General features: G+C 40.9%; 1 protein-coding gene across 19 annotated transcripts; it reads right to left on the bottom strand.

Annotated features, from left to right (window-relative positions):
- Positions 1 to 428: 428 nt before the first annotated feature.
- On the bottom strand, positions 429 to 24651 carry NUDT9 (nudix hydrolase 9). 19 transcript variants are annotated; one of them, XR_006280728.1, is made up of 12 exons: positions 24112 to 24207; positions 17921 to 18189; positions 16506 to 16745; positions 14597 to 14692; positions 11273 to 11359; positions 9375 to 9486; positions 8766 to 8912; positions 6918 to 7002; positions 5571 to 5781; positions 4356 to 4443; positions 3979 to 4286; positions 429 to 951 (listed from the first exon to the last, which is right to left on the bottom strand). XR_006280728.1 is itself a non-coding variant. In XM_043513079.1 (10 exons), the coding sequence occupies exons 2-9, from the start codon at positions 18052 to 18054 to the stop codon at positions 5606 to 5608; spliced, it is 1077 nt and encodes a 358-aa protein (XP_043369014.1). In that variant the 5' UTR covers positions 18055 to 18189; positions 24112 to 24207; the 3' UTR covers positions 429 to 951; positions 5557 to 5605. The 19 variants fall into 19 exon arrangements, 12 of the variants coding, with proteins under 12 accessions (XP_043369014.1, XP_043369012.1, XP_038255608.1 ...); XR_006280727.1 differs by lacking the exon at positions 429 to 951 and having other exon boundaries at positions 1670 to 4286; positions 17921 to 18126; positions 24112 to 24251; XR_006280726.1 differs by lacking the exon at positions 429 to 951 and having other exon boundaries at positions 1670 to 4286.

Below are 24651 nucleotides of genomic sequence, written 5' to 3'. Positions count from 1 at the left end.
GTATTTAATGATAAAGAACAGCAGAAACAGCTGTTCATTCTCATCTGGGATTCTATAATCAGTTTTCTCATTCTGCAGATGACACTGGGAATTTAACAATGTCCTCCATGCAACTTATCTACTAAGTCAAGGGTTTTTGGGTTTTTTTTGCTTTTGTTTGAATTTGTATTCTCATGAATCTTTAATGTTACGGGTGCACTGAAAATTCTGGAGCTAAACAGTACACCTATAAATGCCTCTAACATTCATCTGTGTTCTTTATCTAACCCCTTAACAGCAGATTCTACTCATCCAAACCATATGTTCCACATCATTTTATACTTTAATAAAAACTGAACACTTTCTTTTCTGACTTCAAGTCTGTTTAAAGGACTCCTCTTAAAGATGAGCCAAACTTACGCCTACTCAATAAGAAATGTACACCTAGGTCTATTTATAAGCAATTTTTATTTGAAAGCTTAAATGACAGGCACAAATTGTCATCCTCATTTTTGTTCTTTAAATAAACATTTTCACTTCCTTATTGTCCTTGATTTTCTATTAACATAATTGTGGCATGACTACTTTCCACAGGAAATGAAATCCATCTCCCCTCCTATATAGAATTGTTCTCTACTGTACTTGTGGTAAAGTTCAGTTGAAAATAAAGAGCTAGATTATGATATACTAAGTTAATTATATAGAGTGTGGAGATAAACAAGGGAACAAAGAATGTGCAGTGACACAGGACACCAATCTTTGAAAGATGTACATACCAAGGAGGGAGAAATTATTTAGGATTGTACAAGGGTCAGTCTCAGGTAATTCTAGTGGGAGAAAGCACTGGATAGTAGCCATTCTCTTAGTCACATCTACTGTTCCTCCTAACCTGTAGAGTCCAAAAACCATGTAGTAACCACAGAGAAACTTCAGTAGAAACAGTACTACTTTCTTATTCACCAGATCTCCTCCCTGTATAGAAGTGAAAAGAGTGGCCCCATCAGATTTTAACCTCAAACAGAAAAATGTATTTGACTATTATAGTACAGGATTTGTAACACCCTGAAAATAGGTTTCTAATGAAATTGCAGGCTGGCTTAACTATAGCAGCACAACTTCTATAGTTAGAACAACTTTATGCAAGTGAATTGGAGGGTGGTGGAGAAAGTGGGAGAAGACACTAAAATAAATCTAACTACAGACTGCTCTTACAGAAAAATTAAAGACTACTAGCTTTTTTCCTATATTAGTAATTGAAACAAATTAATTCTTCTGTTTCAGTAATGAAACTTAAATGATACATGGAGACTATCCATAAGAACAAATCAGAAAACTGTCCCTACTCAAAACCCCGAGTATTACTCTTTCCTCTGTCACCTCCCACTCCTGGAAATGTAAATCTTTTGCATACAACACAATGAAAACTGCATAAAACATTCCTATATTTAACTTGATTTTAACTCAGTAATGTTTGATTAAACAAATTCAATGACAATGTGACTGAAATTTTAACAAACAGCATTCATGGATCAGAACAATTAATGTTTCTTCAATATACAGCTCTAAACTTTTGCAGTGTTCAGCAAGATGTATTTCTTTTGACTCTTAACACTGCCAGAAACATATGCACAGTTGTATAAAAATTTGATTGCAGTTTGTCCAACAAGCATATAGATGGCATGTAAGTGGGGTTTTAAGTCCTTCCTTTTACATTATAATATAGCCATAAGTAGACATAATTTGGCTAAATTAGTTTTACACTTTCCCATAAGCTACTTTCCACAAGAGCCTTTTTCTCATTTCCTACTCTTGCAACAACTATACCACTATTTCTTCACTGCCAATAAAAAAAAAGTCCACTTTCCCTATCTTGGGAATAGTAAAAAAAAAAATATAGCGTAAAGTACTGAATAGTCTTTCAAATCAGTCAATCAACATTAAGGTCCATTCTTAGTTGTGATGGTATCACAGATAATGGGACCCTATTCCAAAATATTAATCCTGTGTAGTGGCAGAAGCAACACCCAAAAAATCAAACTTAGTAGTGCTTAAAAATTTGTAAGCAATAGAAACAGTAAGGGATATACATTATTTCTCATATTTTAGACTGCAACTATTCAATTAGCCATTTTGCAGACTGGAGTGAACAGGTAGGCAAACTTCACAAACCGCTACAAATGTCACAAATAAACTGCATTCCTAAATAGTCCTCACGTGCTTTCCTGTGGCTCCCATTCCCTTACAACCAATGTCAACTTAGGGATGAGAATAACTCCTCATGAACACTGAATTATACTATCAGCTCCTTAAACTTTTTACAGCATAAAACTACCCATCCCTTCCATATGTTTTTTGTAGCACAGTGAGGACTGGATAACCACACTTGCAACTGGCAGAGTTTTGCCCTAGTGTTAAGAAAGAGTGACCATTAAGTAAATGGCTTTCAAAAGGCCAGTCATATTAGGAGACATTGGGAAACTTAAGAAATAGCAGTTTAAATTGTTTGTGTGAAGTTAAAGGTGAAGAGTCTTTGGGAGACACACACATAGCAAGTAATCATAAAGCATGTAGGTGTTCCATGGATTTGGAGAAACTCAATTGCCTTTAATAACACTTATGCATTTTCCTATGAAGGAGCTAACAATGATCTCATAGCTAGGCTGGGTCCAGGGCAACACCAGGACTGAAACAAGGTAGGAGCAAGGCTAGGAACAAGCAGGCACAGGAGCTACTGCAGCCAATTCTGAAAATGCTTTGAGCAGACTCTTCCCACTAATAAGACAGTGTAGCCAATCAGGCGGCCTACTACAGGCCTATTAGGTTGCCCAGAGACTGGCTCGGCTCCAGGCCCTGATTCCTGATCGGAGAGCATTGAAAAATGAGCCTTAAAATCATTATCCGACTTTCCTCAACAGCCTTCTTGAGGTGAACATGTTTGATATATCACTCTCAGATATCAGTGAAGCTGAGATAGTAATGAACTACAAGAGAATATAGTAGGCAATGGAATTTTCTATTCACGTTGACAATATCATCCTGCCCATATGATTTGTATGGGGGGGAAGCAAGAAATCCACACAAGAGCTTCAGCCACCCAACACTGTCAACAACTCTGATAATACACATTGTGCTGGCAGCAGTTACACTTTGATACCGTTTGGTTTTGAAGAGCTTATTTGCAGTTACGTAGCAGACAGTCACAGAAAAGACAAGTGCTATATTAAAGAGGTGCATCTCCTGTAAAACAAGCAAAAAAAAAAGTTATTCTAACTATTCAGCACAACAGCCATAAAATGCTGAATTCATTTTTGGGTGTCACACTATTTTAGAATTTGAAGGCAGACAGCATAAAGCATACCTGAAGGATAACATACTTAGAAGCAAGGTCTGTAAGGAAAGGTAAAGAGCTCGACTTATTAAATATAAAGGAGGGTGGGAGGAGACATACCAATCCTTTATGTGTTACAGACAATTACTAGAGTAAGTGGACAGAAATAAGGTGAACTTAAGTGAAAGCAAGGACAACTCAAGCTAAACACTGGCAGATCATCATACATAAGAACAGCTAAACATCGGAACACCCTACTAAGGGGGGGGGAGGGATGCAGGGTATTCTTCTTATTAAAAGTGGAGTTTGCCAAGTCAATTTATGGCAGCAGCAAAGTTCAGTCCCTCAGACTACCATCAAATATGGTCAGAGGGCAGGCACCAGTGATGTGTGACATTGTCTATCTTTGGCCACAGCTGCACATGGAATCCTTTTGTTGGCCCCAGACGTGAAGGCTGCCTGCATATTTACCCTGGCCCATTTGAAATTGGTTCAGAATGACACATGAGCAGTTAGGGCAAATCACGGCTGGGTCCACACTTGGCTGGGTCAGTTATAAGAGAATGGTTTCTGACATCAGCTGCAGACCATTGCTCAAACCACATTGACATCACAGAGAAATCTCGACAGGACAGGTGGGCCCACAACAGGGACCCTGACAACAAACGTACTGTTGGGTGGTCAAAGATGTTTGTGTATGGTGGTAGGCTCACGTTTGCCCTGATCTTCTCAACCATTCGGGCTAGAGCATCCTCACAATGGATGTGTGGAGGAGTGATGCTGGTCGAAACGTCTCCGTTATGATGCTCATGGTTGAGTGTAGTTGTGTGTCCAATCAGCAGACCACATTCAAAGTCCTTTCTAGAGCTGAATCTTAGTCACTTGCCAGCAGACATTTTTGATGTAATTCTGCCCTCCAATGTTGGAGTCATCAGGCTATCCCTGAAAGTACTGCAACATTGAGGGATTGTCAGCAACCTTAGTCTCTAAGGTGCCACAAGTACTCCTTTTCTTTTTGCGAATACAGACTAACACGGCTGCTACTCTGAAACCTAGCATTATCAGGGTTAGCATTATTAGAGATATTCAATTAGCCAGGCACGATACACATCAATCAGGGATGTTCTACGGAGGAGCTAAAAAAGAAAACAAAGATCAGCTCTAGCACGGTGGTAGGGGAAAGATGAGGTGACTCAGAGCAAAGTTGACTCAAGAGTAGCCCAAGAGTAAAATTTAGCCCACAGAGTCCTAATATATAGTCCAGAAAGCCATTTTCATGCTTTAACAGCGGGAAAATACAAGCAGATCAGCTACAGGTTCTTAAGTTGCTGGCAAATTCAACCAAACATTTGTGTCTCTTATCAAGGAAGGCACAAGTACAAGCAAATATTCCAGTTATGTACACTTATAAATGTGTCTTGGAATAAAATACATGCATACTGGATCCTACCCTTAGCTTTCTGGCAAATTAGCAGTTTGACCCTGTGTGTCACAATATTTGGGCAACCTTGTATTAGAGGTTCCTCACAACTCAAATTCATTACTGGATTTGTTCATGAGTGATTAACACAGCAACAATACAGTCTAGCAAAATACTTATGATACTCAACATCACGAGTACTCACTTCTCAGACAAGATATTTTATTTTTTATTTTTGGTTTCCTAAAGTGAAAGTGAATTCATTTAGTTTTTGGTTTATTATATAGCTTTCATATCACAATTAGTAAAACATCACTTAGCTCATCACACTGAACCTCATGCCTACCTGAAAAGTTTCTCTTCCTGACAGATATCAGCAAATGCACACAAAGCTAAATTCCAAGCCTACAAATTAGTATAAAAATCAAGACAATTTAGAATCTCAGCACTGCCATATCTGTCTGCAGTTGTTAAGAGCTGAATGGAAATCACTAAGGAGAAGGCAATGGAGAACATGATAGCAAAGTCTGTTTTTAGTCTGAGCTCATCCCAGTTTGGATTCTAGAGTTTTGTGAAGAGAAAGTCTTATAGATGCTTTGGTTTAAGCCATGCCTAACTGCAGTCATAGAACACTCCAGCTATTTAACTGGAACACTTCTATATGCTTTCTGCCCTTCATGTTTGATGTATTTACCATTATGTACCACGTATAGCACTAGTTTCTGACCAAAAGGCAATTAATGTACCAATTTATTCCCAGTACTGAAGACTAACAAAAAACTGAAGATATAAAAGATGGCCTCTCTAAATAAAGTAACATGTTCTTTTCCTTTTTATACTTGCATCGGTTTCCAGTTTACATTTGGATTCCAGAAGCATCATTTATGGCAGCCAGGAACAGGGTCTTCACTCCAGTGTGCTCCCCATTTCTCAGCTACAAGTTTGATGAAGTTGCCATGATTTGCATATAGCTTGAGTTTCTCACTGATGTCAACCCATTTCACTTTCCCAACATCATCTCCTGCTTCCAGAAGCAAGTTATCCATTGTCTCACCTGATTGCCAAACAAAAGATTTAAGACAGTATTTTATCTTCTTTCCTGCCCTCTCACTAACCTGCATGCTCCATTACTCTCAGCTGCAGGAGACCTGTTCATGTCAGTTTCACTCCAACTACTGCTATGAAAATACCACTCCAGTTTTTAAAACAGCAGCTAGGACATTAAGCACATTCTTCCTCTGTGTTAAAATTACCTCTCTCATACTTACATGCATAACTAAGATTATACTGTCTCGCTGGAAACAGAATAGGTAGCCTTAACCCTTGTGTCACCATTTTTGCAGTTTTACAAGTGCCATGGCTACCTAGTAAAATTAATGTGATTACATGCACTGTCTTCCTGTTACAATAAGTTTTAGATTCAACTGATCTCTGCTCTCCTCTGCCTCTATTGCTCCAATGTTTTATACCCTTTATATAGCTAATGGTTGGAAACTTTCCATCCCACATGCCATTCACCAAGATGTAAACCAGATTCTGATACTACTATTTCAGCAGGGTACCTGCTAATACCAATGGCCTAATCCCACACAATAATGAAAAGTGAAGACAACAATAATTGGGTGTCTTTATAGGTCTTCACCAAAAACAATGCCTCTAAACAAGCAACAAGTCCTTTGCATTGGCTAGTTACTGGAACAATTCTGAAAAATTAAATCCCTCCTCCCAAGTTTCATAATGGGACAGAAGAGTAAACCAAATTTAAAGAGATACTGTAGCAAGAACAAGGCTTAGTTAAATGTCTGGTCTCTAGCCAATAATTTATACTAAATATATATAAAATTTTAAAAATTAAGTTACATTTTCATGATTCTTCCAATATGTTTCGATTGAAATAGATATCCTCCCAAAGCACCTATTTTTCTTAACTTAATTTAGCCAACTAACCTTTATGAATATTTATTGGAAGAGGCTGAGCTGGAGAAAGAGATTACTGTGTGCCATGGGTGAACCCCTCTGGGGAAAAAACTCATCCACTGACACTTGTTCCATAGATTAACACCTAATTTTCACACTTGATGAGTAAGATGCATCTCAGGACCTGTAGCACCTTTCTGTCATCTTCCCCCTAGTTTGTAACAGCATATTTAGGGGAGCAACTGCTAAAAAGGTAAAAATGTGGATACCTACCAGGTTCATCATGGTAGTTCACAGCTTCTGTCTCTATCCAGGCATTATCTGTATTACGAGGATCATCCACATATCCCTTATACACCTAAGAAGACAACAGACAACCTAAGCTGAGGGCACAACGTTATATGAGATGACACAGAATCTTAAAGGGCCTCACCGTTGGTTAAGGAATGACTTTAAATTGTACTAGTTTGCAGTGTTCTGGAGGAGTACATGATCTGCTCCCCCAAACGAGTCAGCACATTCAAAAGCTTTTCCTGTTAAGTTTGCAAACAACCATGTTTGTGCTTTTTCCCATGCTGCCCCACACACATGGGAGGAGCTCCTTATAACGTTCACAAAGCACTTCATTGGCTTACTTCAAATCCCTCTTTAAAAAATTCTCCTTTCCCATAATGCAGACAAAAAATCTTAACAGTTACGCAACTGGTGTGCTGAGACCATTGCCTATCATGCTGACCAATATTTTCTCATTGTTTCCTTATGCCCACCCCCAGTCTGTATCCACAGTGTCTCTTGTTTTATGTTTCGATTGTAAGCGCCCTGGGGCAGGGGCTGTCTTTTTGTTCTGCATTTGTACAGTGCCTAGCACAGCCTGGGGCTCCTACATGCAACCACAATAATAAATGGTATTAATCGTTTAACCACTAGAACACACTGAGCTCAGACATTAATTATTGTTGGCAGAAAGGGAATTAATCCACAGGATAAAGATTGGAATATTCAATAGAATGGCATTCTAAACAAGTTTCACAGACTCGCTATGATTGCGGCAGTCTGCATCTATCCATTGGTGAGGCAAAAAAGTTAACAGAACTGGTCAAAACATTTAAAAATCTGAGAAACCTAAATGAAATCTTCCTGAAAGCTCTGAACCATTTTTCACTGAAATTCAAAATTCCACAGAAAATTTGCAAAGAGGGGGAAAAAGATTTAAAATTATTATAGACATTACAACCAGTTCCAGTTAACAGTCTCAGTTATTTTTCGATAGCTGCTTTGACTGTTGTCCTTTGAACTGAATGGTTTCTTGTGTGGTCCCTCTCCATTATTGAAGTTTTATAATCATGTAATGTCTCCTGAGGAAAATAATCCATGATCCTGGGCTTTCTTCCACGTCTATAGTGATATTTATCTATTGAGAGACTAGTAGTTGGTGAGGCATAACAAATGCATCACTGTCCAAAGCTCTCTTTCCTATCAATTTCCTATCAATTCCCCAACTCCATTCCACAGCCTTGAGGTGCCAAGCAATGCAAAGCAGCCTTTACTGAAAAACTGAGGCGAATCAGTAATGTTGATCCTTACACAATTTATTGACATGCACTTTCCATTAAGGGACTGGCACAGAATGTGGTTTAAGTGCACTGTAATCACCCACATTAGACAAAGATTTAAGGACACTGTAGCCAGAAGATTCACAGGGGCTCGTACCTCCAGTAACTCTACTTGGCCATCAAAACAATACATCAGTCTCTCTAAGAAAATGAGGATGTAATTTATCTTTTCCAGACTATGCCTTTTCCAGAGTATAGATCCAGATAAGCAGGGCTCTATCCAGTTCTCTCTCATGTTACAATTCTACACTCAAACATGCAACTGACTGATACCAAAGCACAGTTCCCTGTTAGGAAACCACATATTAAAGTTCAGAAAACCTCAGTTGTAGGGATATTTCCAAGTGAGGAAGGACACAAGAAGAATCCACTCCCACAGTACAGCACAGTGGTGTCATGGATGAAACCATTCTGCTATGGTTTTTCTTTAGTCCCCTATAAATTCTATTGATGTTTGAGTATGTTTTTTAATAACATACAAGGTTACCATAGAAGAAAAAAGGTTTACCACAAAATGTTCCTGGTTGAAGAGTCTGTTCATTTGCTTCTCCATCTCTTCCTTCTCTGTTCTGGATTTCTGTAAGGAGTTTAAGGCCTCCTCACTAAATTCTCGTTTCAGTGTGGCACCAATCTTCTCTCCTGGATCTACCATACCCTAAACAAAAACAAAAACACCCAATGCTGATATCTCTCTTTGACCCTGTCTGCTCTCATTATTCCATCTGCTCTTTATTCAGTATGTTCTATTGGTCTGTGTCAGACTGCAAATCATTCAAGGAGGTATATGCACTCGTGAAGAGTTATGAACACCAACATTAATCAACAATAATAAAAGAAGTGTGAAATCTGTAAATAAATGAAGCCGGAAAGAATAGTCCTAGTTAGATGCAAATACTGTCTTGTACCATGGCAATAAAAAGAAAACGAAACAGTTTAATGGCTTTTTGATAAAACAATATTTTAGTTCTCCTTGATGCTTTCTGAAGAGCCCTCATATGCCTCACAAGGGGAAGTCATTCAGAGGATATGCACACTAGCTGTCAAATCAATAGAAATTACATTTTCATAGCCTTACTAGACAATAATTGTCATGTCTGCTTGGTGCTTTGGTTCTTACCCCTGGGATGGCCCATTCCCCACAGTCTTTCCTCTTGATTGCTACAAACTGTAAAATGTTCTTGCCAGAGATTGGGTGAATTATTTTATTGCCACTGCTATCTCTCTTCCACCTGCAGGGAATGACAAACGAGGAAAATTATTTTCCATTCTTTGGAATTAATCAAGGTCATCAAGTGAATGAGACTGTTTCTGCCCCTGTAGTATTTGCTCTTGAGATTGGAAGGTATGGTGTGGTGATTGATGCAAGACTGTAAAACAGAAAACATCATCTTGTAATAAGGCAGCTCAAAGCTGCCCTAAGAGAATTGGATTAAATCCCTGCCTTTGCCAGAGTTCCTAGGTGATGCTGGGCAAGACATTTAAAACTTTTCACACAAATTGTGGATTCCTTTTTTTTTTTTACATGCCCACTTTTAAATACCTGAGGCAAGAGTGCTGAGTACTCGCAATTGAAACTCAAGTCAACATGAATTGTGTTTGCTCAGACACTCTGACATCAAGAAAGCGTGGTCTAGAGGAATGAGTAAAGGGCTTGGGAGTTAGCTACCGCTTATCTGGGAGTTCTTATCCTGGCTCTTCCACTGATTCACTGTGTGCCCTGTTAAGTCTCTATGTCCTTGTTTTAGTTTCCTCATCTGTGAAATGGGGATAAAAATGCTCTCTTATCTCCACAGGGAGTTTAATGTTTCTGAAGTATTCAGATATTAGGTTTCAGAGTAGCAGCCGTGTTAGTCTGTATCCACAAAAAGAAAACTTCATTGGATGCTGTAGCTCATGAAAGCTTATGCTCAAATAAATTTGTTAGTCTCTAAGGTGCCACAAGTACTCCTTTTCAGATATTAGAGTTATACTATGGTGATGAGCCGCCTAAAAGCCTATGAAGAAAGTAATAATTTTGTACTTAGAGCAGGGTTTAGATGGTATGCAATAAATAAGCTACAGGGCCTACACTGAACCATGATCATAAAAAGAAAAACTAATCTGTTGCCTCACTTCCTGAGCATTACTCATCTTGTAAATTGGATTAGGCAATGGTGCGATGGAAAAAAAAAATGGTATATGATCATGTTATTAAAGACTGTATCACAATGTATATGCCCAAAGGGCCAAATTAAGGTTAAACAGATCCCCTTAATTCTGATATCTAACTTTTGAGTGCTTGACTTTGCCACCTAACAATTTTTATTTTAATGCATTTTTGTATGCAATGTTATATATATATTGAATTTGAATGCAATAATATCATAAAACTGCTATGTATTTTGACCTGAACAGCAGAGAGGACCTCCTCAGATAAGGCATTAAAACCAGACAGCATCTCAAATAGTGCATCGGAGATACACATCTCAAGATGTGCTGTGCTGAATTTCAGTTATTACCAGTTGTGAATTTCAAACCTGCAATCTTTAAAAAAGGATAACTAGTAATTTTACACAGAGCATTGGAAAGGCCGATTGGCATATTATGATGAGAATCATGCAAGGTATTGCATGATTTTTTTATTATTATGATTATTTTATTATGATGATTATGATTGTTATTACACAACACCATTGTGCTTTCAAATGTTTTTACCATATGTCACCTTGTGAATACTTTCCTACAGTGGTTTATCAGCTGCATTATTCCTCTTTTTTTTTAAATCAGCTTCCCCATTTAAAGTAATGGTCTGTCCTGACTGATTACTTCCCATTCACCTCTCCAAAAATGAGAATAAAGCATTTGCCTAATATTTCATTAAACTAACTGCACATAGGTAACATCCATGTAATAGCTATATTTATCAAAATATAAACATTGTTTTTCATATACATGTATCTGACATGTACCCATGAATGCAAGTTCTACATTTTTCCATTCTGCTGGCCTATCATCCTCTGAGCCGGTCTCCCTTACCTAGTTATAATAGGATCTGCAGCATGGTTTGGTCCCCAGCGCCCTAATAATCCTCGACCCTCCAGTCCCGTCCTGCCTGATGGATTTCTGAAAGAGAAGGTGGTACATATGAAATCCCCCATTGTCATAAACATACAGCTAAGAGTAGCATAAAATCCCTCCTTTACCTGTAAAGGATTAAGAAGCTCAGATAACCTGGTCGAAAGGACCAATAAGGGGAGAGATGCTTTCAAATCTGTGGGGGAAGGTTTTTGTTTTGTGCTTCTTTGTGTTCTCTCTGGGACAGCAAGGAACCAGGGCAGGGAAAATACATCTCCTAAAGCCATACCTGAACTGAGCATCTAAGATTACAAACTGTAAATAATAGGAAGGAAATGCGTTAGATTATCTTTTGTTTTAGCTTGTGAATTTTCCCTAGGCTAACAGGGAGGTTTATTCCTGGTGGTTGTTTTTTGTTTTTTGTTTTGTTTTTTTTTTTTTTTTGCAACTTTGACGTTTTGCCTAGAGGGGAATCCTCTGTGTTTTGAATCTGATTACCCTGTAAAATTACCTTCCATCCTGATTTTACAGAGGTGCTTCTTTTACTTTTTCTTTATAATAAAGTTCTGCTTTTAAGAACCTGATTGGTTTTTAGTGTCTTAAAGACCCAAGGGGCTGGTCTGTGCTCTCAAGCCTCCCCAGGAAAGGGGGTGAAGAGGCTTGGAGGGATATTTTGGGGAAACAGGAACTCCAAGAGGTCCTTTTCCTAAATCTCTGTCTAACTCACTTAGTGGTAGCAGCAATACCGTTCCAAGGACAAGAAAGTATTTGTGCCATGGGGAAGTTTTAACCTAAGCTGGTAGAGATAAGCTTAGGGGGCCTTTCATGCAGATCCCGACATCTGTATCCCTAGAGTTCAAAGTGGGAAGAGAACCCTAACACCCATATGTACAAATATTCTGGGAAGCCCCAGCTTCATTCAAATAATAAGGAACTACAGAAGAAGGAAAGAGGAGGATAACAATATACATTTGGTCAAGTTCTTAGTGTTGACATATACCTCAGCCTCTCTCTCTCAAGGTATGGACAGAAAATATTATTAAACATTTTAGTGAGATCAAGCTCCATTACATTTCCTAAATTTGACAATAAAATACAGAAGTTAAACCACAAAACTTTGTTTTTAAACTCCTATAATACTGTATTTTAAAATATGGCAAGGGATCCTGGAACTTTGGAGGGACATTCTTTGGTTTGTTCTTTTACCTTGGAATCCGTAACCAAACCAAACACAGGAAAAAATGAAATGATGTCAAAGAACTAAAGTAGTCTCACCTCCAGATCATGACAACAACTCTCCTGAGGGGTCTAAATTGTTCCTACTCCAAGGTAAAGGGTAAAAAGGACGGAGCACGTAGCTACACCATCCCAGGAGCAGTCTAGGAAGGAATTGTGAGTGGTTTGCAAGAGCAGTTAGACATGCTAGGGTATGGGGGTCAAGGTCCCAACCTCATTTTACTGGGGAGAGTAGCACCCCTTCACAGTCTTCTCTAGCCTCACACATGAGCTGGCTATGTAGGTAGTTCATCGAGAAGAGTAAGGAGACACTGTATACTAGCAGGTAGGGGAAGGTCACAATCTTGCCCTCAGCTTGCTAGTCAGCTTTCCAATCTCATCTCTGATGTGTGAAACACAAGAATGGAGATTATAAACACTTACCTCATAGAAAATAAAGAGTTTAAATATAGTGTGCTAGATTCACCTCTGCTGCAGAGAGGTACAAACTGTACCTTCCTGTGTCAGTGAGAACTGCTGCATCCAGTCTGAGAGACTTACACCTCAGGGAAGGAGGTGGGGTTTCCTTAGAAGTTCTGCCAGCAGAAGCTAAAGCAGGAATGCACTGATACAACACATCCTACAGCACATTCTCCCACACATGTAGATCTACCTCCAACACATCCTCTCATCTTGGGAGCTATGTTAGCTACAGGCCCACCAATTCATTGCTCCTTTACAGTTCTCTTCTAAGCAGACTTTCTGGTGTGGGACTTTGCACCATTGAAGTCAGCACAGACAATGTGCTGTTCTGGTCTAGTATGTAAAACATGCTAAATCAGATACAAAAGACATTAAAAACAGACCTTCTCAAATGACATTTGTGAGGAGTTCCCCTCAGAGTGCCACCTGGAACTGGAGTACACTGAGCCCTCTGACCCACCAGCCTGGGCACCCTCTCACATTGCACTGTTGTGACAAGCTGCAGACATGCTCCTGGTCCTACACTTCCACCAGCATACCCCCTAGGGACACATCCAGTTGCAGTTACATGCAGTCTCTCTGCCTAGCCACTACACGAAACAATAGAAAGGCTACAGCCAAGGTAACTCTCAGCTCCCCAGGCACGCACCCCCTCTGGAGTATAAACCCAAAATTATATCATCTTGAGCTGCACAGGGAACTGTACAGAGTAAGCTCATAGAGTTCGCCCCCCCCCCTCCCCTCAACGTGGAAAGGAATATGCAACAGCCTTTGCCCCTTGAGCTACAATTTCCCAGGCACTTCACTCCAACTCACCGGTTTAGATAAAGCAAAAACAAGTTTATTAACTGAAGATAGATTTTAAGTGATAGCAAACAGATCAAAGCAGATTACCTAATAAATAAACAAAAACACAAACTAAGTCTAAGATACTAGAAAGATAGGACATGAATTAGCAAATTTTCACCCTACCTGATGATACAAACAGGCTGCAGATTCTTAAGGGACAAGCTGCACTTGCCTTACAGCTTAGAATCCCCAGGTCTTTCATATACAGGCTAGAAATTCCTTTACCCTGGGTCCAGCACTTCCCCAAGTTCAGTCTTTGTAATATTGATATCTCAAGATGGAATCCAGAATCATATGGCTTGGGTCACATGTCCTTGTAGAGTCATAGCAGCCATTACTTACAGGCTATCTGGAGTGTTCTCAGCAAGGCTCACCAAGTGGGAGATAAGCTTCTCCTAAGGCCTATTGTTTTCCCTAATGGCTCATTGCCCTGTATAGGCTCTTCCCAACCAGCCATCTAGACTGAAAGCATCTTGTCTAGTGGGCGTTACACAGGTGTAACTACATTTGAAATACAGATACAGAGTCAATATTCATAACTTCAACTACAAAAATGATACATGCATACAAATGGTTAACCACATTCAGCAAATCAACTTTTTCAATGACATCTCACATGACTTATCTTGTACAAAATGCACCATAATTATGTCATAATCATATCATAATATTATTACTATGACAACACGGGGTGCAGTGTCACAACATTGTCACAGAAGATTGAGTAAAAACACCTACCTGGGCCTCCCATTTTCAACCTCATACAAGCCACTCAGACTCCTCCTCTCCACTTGTCCATCCTTCTCATTGAATCTGGGAGAAAAGTTTTTGGCACTGTTTCAGGGAAGAGTAGTATAGACTAAGTTACTAACTAACCAACAGCTGTTATTTATAGAGGCTGTAATGCCATCCAAAGGATCTGCAACACCAAATGTCTCAGGGATGGCCCTTGGTCCACCAAAATGTCTATAACTGAATTGCAGCCCTGTTTTTCTAAGCTTTTTCCCTGCCCCCATTAAAATGTCAGTATTTGCAAACTGCAGAATCTCTAAATACTTCTAACAGGTGATATATGGATTTGACATTTTAAGTTTCTAAAATATCCGTCTTTTGGGATGATACTTTCCATGACTGATTCTGGCCCAAAAGTGTGTGTTTGTTTTAAAGTTTGAACAAAATCCCTTTGTCCACTTTTGAATTTGGCAAACATTTATTTTTCCCATTTTATAAATGTTTAACCAATTTTTTTTCAGTCAGGTCTACAGGACAAAATAGCCAAGCTTTGAAACTTGACATAGATACAATCCCCAAGGAAACCTTTGATTGGCTGTGATTTATCAAAGTTATGAGCATATGAAAAATACACACTAAACACTTTTCCAATTAAATCACTGACTTTCGGTAGGAGTTTGCATTCAATTCCCATCAGTGCCTTTGAAAATCATGCCACGAGTCTAGAGAGGGGCATGCACACACAGACGTATAGAATGTGCATATTTCAAAAGGTTTTTTCATCAAATATTCATAACTTTACAACCATTGACCCAGTTTTCTTCAAACCTGGCTTGCTTGGAAAATTACACTGACACATAACATTTGGATCACCACTTTTAAGAATTATGAACATTTAGATGGAGAATATACCTGTGCTATGGCTACTTTGCACTAGAACAGTATAGTAATTTCTACCCTAAGTCTTTCAAGAGCCCTTGGTATTAGATGCTATGCAAATAATACTATAATAAATGTAATCAAATATTAACGCAAAGTCAGGAAACATGAAAATTAAGACTGAAGCACTAACTAACTTTATTTCTCCACTTTTGTGCATGTGTTTGCATACAGTTTAAATACAGCATCAAAAGGTATCTTAGACACATATATATCTAGTATTGCAAAATATGTAGATTGCATTCTTTAATAAATAGTGTATGATTACAATATTAAACAGGATTGATATACATATGTACAAGCAAGCAGAGTTAAAGCTGGGCACTCAACCTTAACTTCTGAATTTCTTGAATCCAAGTGGTCAATTCTAGAATTCTAACATTGTATTATTACTGTTTGTTTGCATTTCATAGACAAAGATAAACAAATGGAAATGTACATATTATGAAACACTTTCTCTGCCTCTATATAGCTGCTGCAGCAGCATTCTAGCCCTGATGTCAATAACGACTGAAAGGACAATGTAGCAAGACTGAGATTTTACTCATCTTTATCCCATATAGAAAGGAAGCTCCCTCCTCATGTTACTAATCACTTTCACTGCCATAGAAATATGCATGTGTTACAGAACTAGCTTCATATGAATATCCATCCAGCTGTGCCTGGTACACCAGTTCATTCTAGAAGAAAATTACTACCTATTCTATAGTCACAGGTGCAGTGCAGTAGAAGATGTGTGGACAGTTCACAGAGCCTATCCATATTATACAGTACTCTGGCCAGGATTATTAAATCCTTCACTTTCACAAGTACCAGGTGCACATGTAATTTTAAGAAAGATATTTAAAACAGAAGTAGATCAAATTTCTCTCTGTCAGCTGTATTCAAAACAAATTCCTTCCTTTCTCTACACTGGGTAGCAGAACCACATTTATCTAGAAGAACCCCCAATTTCTTTTGGTCTGACACTGCTCACCTGATCTGTGGATCTGCCCACGTAGGTCCAGCCAAGACAGAGGCTGCAGTGTATTCCACAGGTCTGTAATCCTCCCACTCATCTAGCCAGGCCACTTTATCAGTAGGTACTTTGCTGCGCTCAACCTTTGACCCTGGATATGGGGAGGTGTGAGCTTTGTTGTGGACATTTTCATTTGGATTGTAACAGCTCAGCATGCTGACAGGGTAAAAATGGAACCAATGTACTGGAACTGAGCTATTGAGGGGTGAAGAAGAGTAAGTGTTACACTCCTGAAAATATATTAATGAAGTTATTTAATTCCAAGTTTTAGAACTCCAGACTGTAAAGAGAGAAAAAAAAGACAGTGTTAAAATTGTTAAAGTAGTAGTAACATATTAAGCCTACAAATACACACCCAGTCCCATCTGCCCAGTGATTAAGCTGTAGTTGAGTAAACCAGAGAAATTTCTTCCTCTGATCTATCTACTCACAGGCTCTGAATATTGAATACCTTTTCAGCCCTCGCCAAACAACGCACTTTTACGAAAACCACAGAAACTCAAAAAACTGGATGATATGAGCAAAATTGCAGCATAATTCTTCAACAGATTATAACAACAATTATATGACCAAAAATACTTTTTGAGTAAAGAAGTGGTGACATTCCAAAATTACAGCATAGTTCAGCTCATCGGAATTACATTATAGTGTTACATAAGTATTATGAATACACACATCAGGAATTGTCACGTTGCTTCTTTTTTATTAATAAAAAAGTATACAAATCCAAATTAATAAATAGGCGAAAATATTGCCCCATTCCTCAACTAGACCCCAACCTTTCCATCTGAGATCTCTTTTCCTAGGTATACTTCCTATAATTTGGAAAAATTAATTCCTCTCTACAAGAATGAAAAATTAATACATCAAGACTGTCATGACTTGCAGTAAAATTATATAATAGGCCCAAAACTGTAAACATATGCAAGTGAGTAATTTGTCTCCAATGCGGACTACTTGCGACAAACTTACTTAAAATCATCTGCTGCTTTTTGGGATTTTACCAAAACTATGTCCCATACCAAGAGCTAAATTTACTCATTGGATATGCACGTGCAACTCACATATTTGCAACTCCAAGTTAAACAGATCTGATGGCAGAATTTTGATTTTAATATCTGAAATATCCTGCCACTCCATCGAAAGTGTAACAAGGGTAAATAAGTAAATAACAAGGATAAATAAGCCCTGATCATGCCAAAACATACATAGCTTTACACAAATAGTCCCACAAGACACTTCAGTGGGACTACTCATATAAAGTTAAGCACGCACATACATATTTGCAGGATCAAGGCCTTAGACCTCAACCTAGCTTTATTGTTTATGTGAAGTAGCAGGGTTACGTCACTGCTGTGTTATAATTTAAATACCTGTAGGCCAGCTCTCTGAATGGATGGAGCAGTGGGTAGAGGAGTCGGCAGCTAGGGTACCTGACAGCAACAGCAGACAGAGTTACAGTGAGGGACACCACAGTAACAGTCCGGGCCAGACACCACCTTGCCATCACATGCAGGACGCTCACAGGAAACTACGCCTCCCCAGAACACAGTGTCCAACAGCCATGCAGTGACCTGACCTGTCAGGAGATCAAGTAGGAAACATCTGATTGCAGGATGTGTCGTCTTGTCCACCTCACTCCCTACAAGGAACAGCCATATTAATTTATTGTATAAGTTGAATTTTGGGTGGGAGGGAATCCTAAACACAGAAATAGTAAACCAGATTGTACTGTCAGATATTCCAGTTTTGCAGAGATGCAACTCTACTGACTTCAGGGAAGTCACACTAGATTTAGACAAATGGTCCAACAATTTTAAACTGTACATTTTAAATCTTCTATTTAAACAAACAGAATTGTGCTAACAAACTACCAGGTGGCTGCTCATCATTTAACAATCAAAGTGACTTATTTTACCCCTTTCCACAGTTAAATCTCTTGAAAACACGTGAAGAAGGTTTAATTGAAGACTAAGCTATTAATTATCGTTTTATATAATTGGAATGAGTTACGTGTCCTAATGCTGCAATGATTTACACAGGTGCTTAAATTTAATCATGCAATACTTACATGAAAAAAGTACATGCATGAAATATTTGCAGGATCAGGGCAATAGCACTGTGTGCCCTGTCATTGCTGGCCAAAACTTGGAAAGAACTGTCTTGGACCTTGGGTAATCATTTATTCCTGTGCAAAGTGGTCAAAAAATATGACTATTCTGATCTGGTAATATTTTACACATACTATGTATGTGTATATATGACTATGCAAGGTCCAAGACAGTGGAGAATCAGGTCCAAGGGTCCATATGTACTTCAACAATGTGACTGAGGTTTTATTTTAGCTCAAGGCCTGTGTTTTGACAGGTGAAGGACCACAGTTCTAGTCCCTGCTGTGCAGGTCTGTCAGGATTATCTAGTAATTATGTTTATAGTAGTACCTTAATTGCAAAGTGGCTCCTGACTGGTGTTTCCACTGCCCTGCAAAACCACAGTATGAAAAGATGGGATACGAGAAAAAAAACGGTTGTTTTTGAGTAGCAGATCATTAAGAATTAACCTGAACAGGGCCACTATGCACAAGTTCTATAATTAAGGTTAAAACCAGAGTTCCGTTTTGAACACTAGATTCACTCCCATTATAACTATCCAAAGGAAAGGTGGTGGGGGGTTTTTTGGTTTTGTTTGTTTGTTTGTTTAGATTAGTTCAGGGTATAAGCTAGAAGTTTTGGGTAGGTTTCAAAACAACTCAACCTGTTGTTAAGGATGTCTTTAAAAAAAAAGGCAGTTTTTCAGTTGTTTTTTAGCACAGGTAAACCATCACATTGTGTATGTTTATCTGAGACACCGTATGACCTTACCATGAGGCAAACTGAGGCGGACACCTCAGGTGCCAGACTGTGGGGGGCCCAGAGTGTAGAAAATTGTGTCTGCTACTGGTACATATGTATTCTCTCTGCACTAGATACACAGAGATGGTGGAGTGCTGTGCTGGAGGAAGGAGGGCACAAGACACATAACAGGAAGGCAGGAGAAAAGGTGAGAGGAAACAACAGAAAGCAGCAGGAACCACAGGGAGAGAGAGGAGGAGCCTCTTATGTACCTCTCCAGCACCCCCAGGAGTCTGGACTGATTAACACCAGCTTCTCAGGAAGCTTCCTGTTTCCTGCTGCTTCCTTGAACCCACTTGAGGAGAATAGGCAGTCAAGTGAAGTAGCAGGAGCGAGTTAGGCCCTTAAAACGCTGATATCTTCCCTCACTCAGGCCCTGCAACCAGCCTGCTTATTTGTATAACCAACAATGATCTTGAAGATGCCAATCCACATCTGGGCTTTCCCAGCAATGTGCCTTGGCTGGTAAGGAAGGAACTCAGTCATGCATGGACATGTGACTTGCCCAGGTGACTCCATTTTGTCTTCAGCTGGCTAAAGAGAGAGCCTCTCCACCACCAAAGAAACTGGAACAAACAACAGTAACCACATGGGGTGCGAGTGATTGCTGGACCCAGACTAGAAAGAGATTAGTCTATAAAAGAAAGCTTACTGGAACTGGTGAGGTTCTTATCTGTATTCAGTTTTATTACCATACTAGACATAGACTTGCATGTTTTATTTTATTTTGCTTGGTAATTCACTTTGTTTGGAACCACTTAAATCTACTTTCTATGTTTAATAAAAATCACTTTTTACTTATTAACCAACCCAGAGTATGTATTAATATCAGGGGGAGGGAGAACAGATGTGCATATCTCTCATCAGTGTTTTAGAGGGCAAACAATTTATGAGTTTACCCTGTATAAGCTTTATACAGGGAAAGACGGATTTATGGTTTGGAACCCATTGGGAGTTGGGCATCTGATTGTTAAAGACAGGAACACTTCTGTAAACTGCTTTCAGTTAAGCCTATTGCTGTTAGGGGACGTGGTTCAGACCTGGGTCTCAGTTTGCAGCAGGCTAGCAGGTCTGGCTCAAACCAGGCAGCGCACTGAAGTCCAAAGAGACAGGGCAGGAAATCAGGGGCAGATGTAGTCTTGGCACATCAGGTGGCAGTCCCAACGGGGTTTCTGTGATCCAACCTATCACACCCTTCAATTGAGTGTTGAGAGCTGCTGAGATTCATAGACACAAATGTTCACGGTGAGCCTTCTGGCCTCAGTGAGGATGTGAGTGCTGAAGAGATGCCTGATCTTCCAATTAGTCACAGTGCAGGTGATCTGGCAGTTACTGCAGCATCCATATCTCCATTTCAAATGGATGTAACCATGCACATTCCTGAAAAAAAGCATAGCTCAGAAAAGAGTTTGGTGGAGGCGCAAGAAACAGCTGCTGCTGAGTTTAGTTCCTTAAGTCTAGATGATCCAGGACTGTGGACCCACTTGAGCAGTAGCCTGAGGGACTTCTTTGTACTGCATGGGCCACAGCAAGTGAAAAACTTCATGTTCCCTAAAGAAAATGAAAATAGAGAAGTTTCCATCCAAACACATTACTGGCGTGAAATCCCCAATGGTAACAAAGTGCAGAGGCCATGGCTTATGTACTCAAAAACCCAGAATGCTGCATACTGTTTTTGTTGCAAACTCTTCCAGTCTAACGTTCCAGCCACATTGGGTTCTACAGGAACAAAGGACTGGAAAAAATCTGGCTAGAAATCTGGCATGCCATGAGACGGCAGCAAATCACCAGAGAGCATTCCATAAGCGGAAAGAGCTTGAGATGAGACTAAGGTTAAAGACCACCACAGACGATCAGTATCAAGAGAAGATTGCATCAGAGTCTCTTTACTGGCAAAATGTTCTGAAAGGGCTCATTGGTGAGAATGCTGGCTACCCAAAACCTATCACAGCGTAGCACTTCAGATCAGTTGTACGTGCCAAACAATGGAAACTTCCTTAAAATTGTGGAGTTGATGGCTAAGTTTGATGCTGTACTCCAGGAGTATCTAAGAAAAATTACCACCCAAGAAACGTACACACACCACTACCGTGGAAAAACAATTCAAAATCAGATCATACAGTTACTGACAAGAAAAGTCAAACAGAAGATTGTGGCAGATCTGAAGTCAGCAAGATATTACTCTTATTCTAGACTGCACACCTCACAGCGGCCATACAGAACAAATGACTTTAATGGTGCATTTTGTAACAACAGAACCTGGTGAAAACGTCCCTGCAATAGTGACCGTCAGAGAGCATTTTCTAGAATGTATTGACATTGATAATACTACAGGAGCTGGTATGACAAATGTGCTTCTTATAAAGCTGGAAGATACGGGAATTGCGATAGCTGACATGAGAGGTCAGGGCTACAATAATGGTGCCAACAGGAGAGGAAAGAACAGAGACACAGATTGCAGACACGGATCCGAGAGTTAAACTCTTGAGCTTTTTTTGTCCCATGCAGTTCTCATTCATTGAACTTGGTGGTCAGTGATACAGCATCAGTTTCTAGTGAGGCTGCTGAATTTTTGAATGTAATTCAAAGCAACTATGTATTTTTCTCTGCATCAACTCATCGATGGCCAATTTTGAAGCAACATCTGGGAACATCCTCTCTGACAAACCACTGAGTGCCACACAATGGGAAAGTCAAGTGGAGGCGATAAAGCCTATCAAACACCAAATTGGGAAGAAAAATGGTGCCATTGTTGCCATTATGGAGGGTAATGCTATGACAGGAACTGTTCATGGGAGAACAGTGGCAGAGGGAAATGGAATCACCAGAAACATACATAACTTCAAATTTCTGTGTGGCTTAGTGTTGTGGCATGACATTCTATTTGAAATAAATGTTGTAAGCAAGAGACTCCAAGGTGTTGACCTCGATATATGTGGAGCAATGGAACAACTGGACATAGCAAAGTCATACCTACAGTCTTAACGATCAGATGAGGGATTTCAAAACGTTCTGAAGAGTGCACAGAAGTTGGCAGAGGAACTTCACACTGAAGCTATTTTCCCCACCCACTCAAGAATACAAGAGTCACCGAAGACGACAACATTTTGATTACAAGGCATGGGATAATCCCATAAGAGACCCCAAACAATTATTCAAAGTTGAATTCTTTAACCAGGTGCTAGATTGTGCAATACAGTCAGTTGAAGAATGTTTCATGCAGCTCAAGGAACACAGCAGTGTATTTGGGATGTTGTATGATATTCCAAAACTCCTCACTATACCTGAAGAAGACTTACACCAGCAACGCAGGGCATGAGAGACAGTGTTGATACATGATGACATGCGCAATATTAATGCGAGTGATTTAGGTGATGAACTGAAAGCTCTTTCAAGATACAGTTCAGCAGGATCAACTGCAAAGGCTGTTCTGGAATGTGCACAAATAAGATGACCAACCCTCTTTCCAAATGCATTTGTTGCTCTGTGCATACTTCTAACACTTCCTGTAACAGTTGCCAGTGGAGAACGCAGCTTCTCCAAGCTGAAGTTAATAAAAATACATCTACGCTTCACACTGGTCAGCCTTGCAAACATCTCAAAAGAGCATGAGCTGGCCCAGACTGAGGACCTTCAGCAGGAAGCAGTTCAAATCTTTGCAACCAAGAAGGCACAGAAAGCACCACTTTGATTATTCAAACAGATAAAAATGCCAGTGTTTAGTATGCGGACAAGAAAAGTTACATTTGCTGTTCAGGCGTTTGAAAGTTAAGTGTTAACTTAAAATGCCTTGTTCAAAAATTTTAAGTGTTAGTTGTCCTTTATTGAGGTAGGTAGCAGAGCAGTACCAGCAGAGAAGCAGAACAGGAAGAAGGCAGAATTAAGACCTTTCAAAGTTTTGGCCCAAGCGAGGTGGCAGGGGGGCATCATTTGAGCCCTCCGTCTCAGGTGCCAAAATGTTGTGGGCCGGCCCTGGGCAAGTGTTTCCTTTAACTGCTTATTTTGAAAATCTTAACAAATTCACAGCCACTCAGGAATCTGGCAGCCGTCGCTATGTAGTAACCTTCTGTGGCCGCTTGGAAGCCAGACGCAGCGGGGACACAGGTCGCATGCGCTTGCTCTAAAAGAGCAGGACTCATCCCCAGAGCTAGACGCCCTGCCAGCAATTCAGAAGACTCCATCAAAGAGCAGGGGCGCTAGCTCATTCCTTACACGCCACGGGGGGGTGGGGGAAAGGAGGGGAGCGTTACAAGAACCCCGCAGGTTGCCACATGCAAGAGCCTGCAGAGACCAGGGCTAAGTCAGCTGTGACAGACACCAAAGCAGCGTGCCGTGCGCTCGGGTCCACAGCCCGCCTGCACAGCACAGGCCACAGGCCTTCCCCACAGGAACGCCGAGGGCAGAGGGCCCGGTAGCACAGCCAGCCCTGACCGCCAGGGACCGGGAGCCCACCGCGGGCCTGCTACGTTGCGGACGCGCTTTCGGGCCCAGGCTGCTCCACACGGACGCGGGACCGCGTGGGGATGTTAGTAGCCCCCCAGGGCACGAGGCTAGGCCAGGCCGCCCAGCGGGGGATGGGTGCAGGCCTGGAAGAGGGAGCCCCAATGCGAAAACGGGAATCACGCCCTGCACCCCCCCAGGCGGCCTCCGCCCTGGCCGGGACGGCCTCTTACCACCTGGCGAGGCGGGCTGCCTCCTTCCGTCCCACCCCAGCTTCACAGGACTACTAGCCAGGACCACCCCCCCCGCCCTGAAACGCCACTAGCGATAGGGCAACGCCCGCGTCAATCAAGCCTCATTCTGGCCGCCGATTGGGGCCACAGCGGCCGCCATGGAAACGCGAAGAGCGTCGCTCTGCCTGGAGTAAGCCGGAAGCGGGCGGGTAAAAGTCAGCGGCTTCGCTCCCGGCCTGCGCGCGTTCCCTACCGCGACGACGAGGGCAGCAACCGGCCGCCGCTTCCCCTCGGCGTTCGAGTCTACACCTATCGCGAGAGCCGCTGTGACGGGCTGCGGGCTCCCTACCGGACAGCGAATGACTCCCCCCGGTCCCACCGCCAGATAGCGAACGCCCCTTCCCATTGGCTCCGCTCTCGGCAGCGGTAGAGAGATGCGCGCGCGCGCACGCACGCACTCACCCGCCTTCTGCGCCGTGACCCGCTGGAGCCTCGCAATAGAGATCCTTCCGCGACCGCGCGGCATCGACTCGAGGCTGA

Source organism: Dermochelys coriacea, chromosome 4 (genome assembly GCF_009764565.3).
Source record: "Dermochelys coriacea isolate rDerCor1 chromosome 4, rDerCor1.pri.v4, whole genome shotgun sequence".
In the NCBI taxonomy this organism is placed as follows: domain Eukaryota; kingdom Metazoa; phylum Chordata; order Testudines; family Dermochelyidae; genus Dermochelys; species Dermochelys coriacea.
The sequence above is the reverse complement of the archived record's forward strand: the minus strand, read 5'-3'. Positions and strand labels throughout refer to the sequence as shown.